Genomic DNA, 5,078 nt, shown 5'->3' on the forward strand with positions numbered 1-5,078 from the left:
ATGGGGATGGACGAGAGTGGATGGATTCAGGAGCAGTTGAGAAAAAGAGGGTGTGGTGAGAGAAGAAGCCAGGTGGGAAGGCAGGTGGGATAAGCCTTTAGGTCTAAATAGGAAAACATTGCCTCCCCTACAGGAACGTTCATTTGCGTTCAGGCTGTAGGGACTCCAACCTCTGAAAAAACAAGAGTCTTCAAAGTCACTGAGGATCTGGCTCACCACTGACTTTTCATCTTTGGAGATATTTCCCTAATCCGGAAGTCGCGTTTTTTTCCATCCCTTTTTTCTTTCTTTCTAGTTAGGCTTCTTAGATATCAGGGGTGGGCAGTAGGTAGGAGGGGTTCTGAGGATGGTCGAATTTGCCCTGAGGAAAAGCCGGGATACGGCACACACAGCCACTGGTCTGGTCAGCCTCGAAGTTCAAAGGAGAGGCTCGGTGCTCCTTGTGCTAAGGGCCAGGGGTTTTACATACGTAATCTGTCATATTCCATTCTCCTGAAAACATTGTGAAGTACATTTTAAAATTCCAGTTTTACAGAAGAGAAGGGTGAGGCTCAGATACGTTCTTTATGTTGTCCAAAGTCACTCAGCTTGTAAGTGGTAGAGCCAAGACTGAAACCAGGATCTGGCTCTCTACACTCTCCACACCGCTGCTGATCTGGGGTTATTCTGTTTTCCTTCTTTTCTCATTACCACACAGACTCCACCAAAGAACCCAACGTGAGAAAGGCCATGCTTTCTCTTTCTTTTTCGTACTATATTTGCCTGCCCTCCACCGCAGAGCACCTCGTAAGGTGCTCAGCAAACACGCCTGCCTGAAGGCAACACCGTCTTCTTGCTGCCACAGATGGGGCTGGGATAAGAAGCACGGCGGTGCTGGGAGGTGGATCGTGCCGCCGCTGTGGCTGCTAGGTGATGGGGGAGGACTCTTCTGTCTGCGCCTTGACTCGAAGGCCTTTTCCATTTCCTAGTCCCCTCCCGCTCTCCATCCCTCACCTCTTGCCCCTCGACTTCAGCTCAGGCCCCTCGGGGAGCGTCCCCTGCCGCGGGGCTGACGGCACTTGGGGGCGCGGGGTCCCTGTTCTCCTCGCTCTTTGCCCATCTGTGCGCAGAGCCTCGTTCCGGGGCGCCTGGAGCCCAGCGGGCATTGACGTCAAGCGGCGGCGAAGCGCTGCCTACAGACAGTTGACCCGGACCCTCCCCCACACCCCTTTGCTTCATCGCCCCCTCCTTCTTGCCTGCGCCCAGGCTCAGGCTCGCTATAAAAGGCGGGAGCGCGGGGTGCCCCCGTAGCGCCGGATTTCAGCACCATGGAGAGCCCCCGCCTGCGGCTGCTGCCCCTCCTGGGTGCCGCCCTGCTGTTGCTGCTACCTTTGCTGGGCACCCTAGCGCAGGAGGACGCCGAGCTCCAGCCGCGAGCCCTGGACAGCTACTCCGCCGCGGAGGATGCCTCCCATGAGAAGGAGCTGGTCTGTATCCCCCCCACCCGCCCCAGACTCCGCGGGGCTGCCGCGAGGTTCCTTCCTTTGTGCGCGTGCTTCCTCTCTCCCTGCCTCCCCACCCCCTTCCCCAAGTCAGGGCCCGGGGAGGTGGGCACAGATTCCCGGCTCGCGGTGTTACCCGAAGAACGTCGTGAGCCCACGGGCTCTAGACAGTCTGTAGAGCGAGTCCCTGATCCGGGCTCCTCGGAGCAACAGGAGTCTCCGAGGTTTCTGGACCTGCTCTCAGTTCGTGGGACAGCGCTCGCTAAGTTTCCACCCCTTGAACATCCCTCTTTGTGGAGTCCAGGGGAGGAGTGTGTGTGGCTCCGGGGTTCCTTATAACTAGGGCTGGAAGAGAGCACCGGGGCTGGGCGCCCAGCCAAGGCGGCAACTTGGGGCTCTGCGGGCGGTGTGTTGCAGATCGAAGCGCTGCAGGAAGTTCTGAAGAAGCTCAAGAGTAAACGTATTCCGATTTATGAGAAGAAGTATGGCCAAGTCCCCATGGTAAGGCTTTGGGGTCACCCCTCCCCATGCTTTTCCAAGAGGAAATACACCACCTGGAGTCTTTTACACAACCTTCTCTCCAGGATGTGGCTAATAATTCAGATAATGGGTTTGCAGAATTCTGTGGGCTCACCTTTGTTTCCACCGGAAGCCCTTGCCCCTTGGTCTCTAAGGTTAAAGTGTAGATCGACCATTTCGGAGGGTTGAACAGCTTGTACCAGGATTCAGCCCCTGGGTTTCTGTGGAAAGCAGTACTTCCTAAAAATGTACTTTTTTTCAGCTCACAAAGAATTCTCTGGATTTAAGAGCCCTTAAATCCAGTCAGCGCTTGTTCCTCTAATTTTCTTCCTGCCTTCCGGACCACTGCCAGTTTTTAAAAAAATCTAAGTCCTAGCGTCAAAAATCTTGGTTCAGGTCTGGTCACCTTCCTTGAAGAACACACACACACACACACACACACATTTTCATCTTTCTTCTTGGGGTGAGGAGGTGGATACAGGGAGCAGGGGTTTTGAGAACGTATAGGTCTATTGTTTATCTCTTAGATAAAAAGGTCCTGTTGATTTTTTTTTTTCTTTTGGATGAGCAATGAAAGGAGCCAGGAAATGTAACTTCCCTATAAAAGGTAGAAGAAAGTAAGAGGGGTTCAATAATTTAAATTTCTTTCTTTTTATGTTCTCTCACTGAAATTATAAGCACAAGGCTCTCCTCGTTTCAGGCCTGACTGTATACTTAGACCCATGGCGATGGTGGTAGGGTTCACCTGTCTCTCCCATGAGGCAGACTTTGTGTTGATGGGGAGACGTGCCTGTTGGGAGCGTGGGCGTGCCTGTGCAGGATGACTACACATTGTGTTGTTTGCAGTGTGACGCGGGAGAGCAGTGCGCTGTGCGAAAAGGAGCTAGGATCGGGAAGCTGTGCGACTGTCCCCGAGGAACCTCTTGCAATTCCTTCCTCCTGAAGTGCTTATGAGGCGTCCACCCTTCTCCATAAGTCCCCCTTGCCCCCACTTTCCCCAGAGGACCACACCTTCATCCCCGGAGTTTGGCTTTAACAGCAAAGTTTGCATCTCCCTCTGAGGAAAAGGGGGCTCTTTTCCTGCTGTTTCCAAATAAAAGAACCCACTAGGTGTTACTGTGTGAAGGGTAATGCCTTGTATGGTGTTGATGCGTGTGCAAAGTATTCTATTCTTATTTTATCTGTCTGACAAGCTTTTCAGAGCCTTTTCAAATAAAAAGCTTTTACTTTTTATTTAAGTAAAGAAGGAGAACTTCACTTTGAAAATTGTATTTTTGTAGGTGGCATGACAGGCTGAAAATTAGATCAGGTATATCTGGTAGATGACCTCACAACCTGGAAAATAAATCACCCCAAGCATCACACATTGAAGCATGTACAAATTATACATAATAAAGTGTTTTTCATAATTGCTCATAGTGCTTTGTTGTTTCTGCATAAGTAATTTCAACAGGAATGGTGGCATTAATCATGCTGTTGTTTTCAAGGAGAATTATTTTTAACATAGCAGTCTATTGGGAAAACGGCACCGCGGCTCCAAGGAGTTTTCATCATTAGTTAGGAGTTTGCCACACAAGCTTTTGTACACAATTTTTCTTTGATTGCAGTGGTGTGGGGTGTGTGTGTGTGTGTGTGTGTGTGTGTGTGTGTGAGAGAGAGAGAGAGAGAGAGAGAGAGAGAGAGAGAGAGAGAGAGAGAGGAAATAAAATGAAGATGGTTGGAGTTGAGTTGATATGTTTTGTTTATTAAACGCTTTAGCTAGAATACTTAATTTTAACAGGGAGACCAATACAAGAGAAATTGTCTTATACTTTAGCCACATTAAAAGCAATTTGAAAAATTAGGACTTTTATTTTGACGCCTCTTTATTAGAAGATATGCATTGGTTAAAAAAAAAAAGTGGGCTCTTTGGGAGTTGTTGTTTGTCCAAAGGAAGGTAAATAGCTATTTCAGGTGCCCTAAGGGTGTGAGACACAATCATTCGCACTATTTAATACACCATCCTGGAAATATTCTCACTTCAAAGGAATGACAGTCATTTCAATAAATAGTTTTGAGGGGAACAAGTGAAAATTAATGGGGGCAGTTTCAACTCAAGAAATACAAAAATCTTAAATGTAAAGTTTAAGAGTCTTAAAATGTTTCTGAGTGCTTACCCGAGGTCACATTTCTGGGGGTTTAAACCAAACTAAGTAACATTTAGGTAGAAGCATCATGAGAGGAACAGATGCTTTTTCCTAATGCAAACTCAGGAGGCACCTGCGTAGTAGTAGAATTTAAAAATAAAGTCCCTCTACTGATTCTTGGGGACCTAGAGTATGCTGTTAAAAAATATTTTCATACACAACTGCCTTTTGCAGTGTTCTTATTGTTACTGTTATCATGGCTGGTCTTCCTAATAATCTTGCAAGATACTGTTATCACTCCTCTGCCCCCACCCCAGAGGAGAAAACAGACACCAAGAGAGGAGACAGAACTAGCTCAAGTTACCCAATCCTAAATCATGATCTCAGCTCTAATTTTTCTGACTCCAAAGATTTGTCTTTTCTCTCCATGTCACTCCAGAACAGGCTGTATGGACTCCCAAATTCCCCAGAAGCTCTTCTTTCTTTAGTAGAAATTAGCTCATTGGGATGCCAGTGTATTTTTTTTGGGGGGGAGGGTCACACTTCCATTTGAATTCCAGGCTTTAGTTGTGATTGAAATGTGTTGCATTTTAATCTTTAAAAACTGAAAAGAGTTATTTAATAGTTTCATAGACCACTGCTTTTCCAGAAAGCATTTCAGTTGAAATTCTATCTTTCTTCTCGAGTACCTTAACTCTTCCTATTCGTGTCAGTCCTACGTAAATAAGATGAGGAAATTGCTTTAATCACTGGTTAGTGCACAGATAGGACCCTCAGGGATAACGCTTAGAACTGCTTCCTATTTCACCCTGGAATGTTTCACCCCAAAGCAAGAAGTGTTGGAGGAATTTGTAGTTCAAAGACAAGAATAAGAATATTGCTCTAAACCCCTTTAACTTGCCCCCTCACCCCTACCTCTACTATATCATCCCTCCTTTCTTGTTTAATACAA

At 47.3% G+C, this 5,078-nt stretch overlaps 1 protein-coding gene across 1 annotated transcript; it reads left to right on the forward strand.

The window, feature by feature from the left end:
* Positions 1 to 688: 688 nt before the first annotated feature.
* Positions 689 to 3,411, forward strand: CARTPT (CART prepropeptide). The gene is made up of 3 exons (XM_059062578.2): positions 689 to 1,466; positions 1,899 to 1,982; positions 2,847 to 3,411. The coding sequence occupies exons 1-3, from the start codon at positions 1,308 to 1,310 to the stop codon at positions 2,952 to 2,954; spliced, it is 351 nt and encodes a 116-aa protein (XP_058918561.1). The 5' UTR covers positions 689 to 1,307; the 3' UTR covers positions 2,955 to 3,411.
* The last annotated feature ends 1,667 nt before the right edge of the window (positions 3,412 to 5,078 follow it).

The sequence above is a fragment of the Kogia breviceps genome, chromosome 4 (assembly GCF_026419965.1).
Source record: "Kogia breviceps isolate mKogBre1 chromosome 4, mKogBre1 haplotype 1, whole genome shotgun sequence".
In the NCBI taxonomy this organism is placed as follows: Eukaryota; Metazoa; Chordata; class Mammalia; order Artiodactyla; family Physeteridae; genus Kogia; species Kogia breviceps.

Bases quoted from the DNA above. Each gene is read 5' to 3' on its own strand.
- CARTPT (XM_059062578.2), top strand. From the start codon at position 1,308: ATGGAGAGCCCCCGCCTGCGGCTGCTGCCCCTCCTGGGTGCCGCCCTG. The intron at 1,467-1,898 runs GTCTGTATCCCC...GGTGTGTTGCAG, and splicing joins CCTCCCATGAGAAGGAGCTG to ATCGAAGCGCTGCAGGAAGT. The intron at 1,983-2,846 runs GTAAGGCTTTGG...TGTTGTTTGCAG, and splicing joins AGTATGGCCAAGTCCCCATG to TGTGACGCGGGAGAGCAGTG.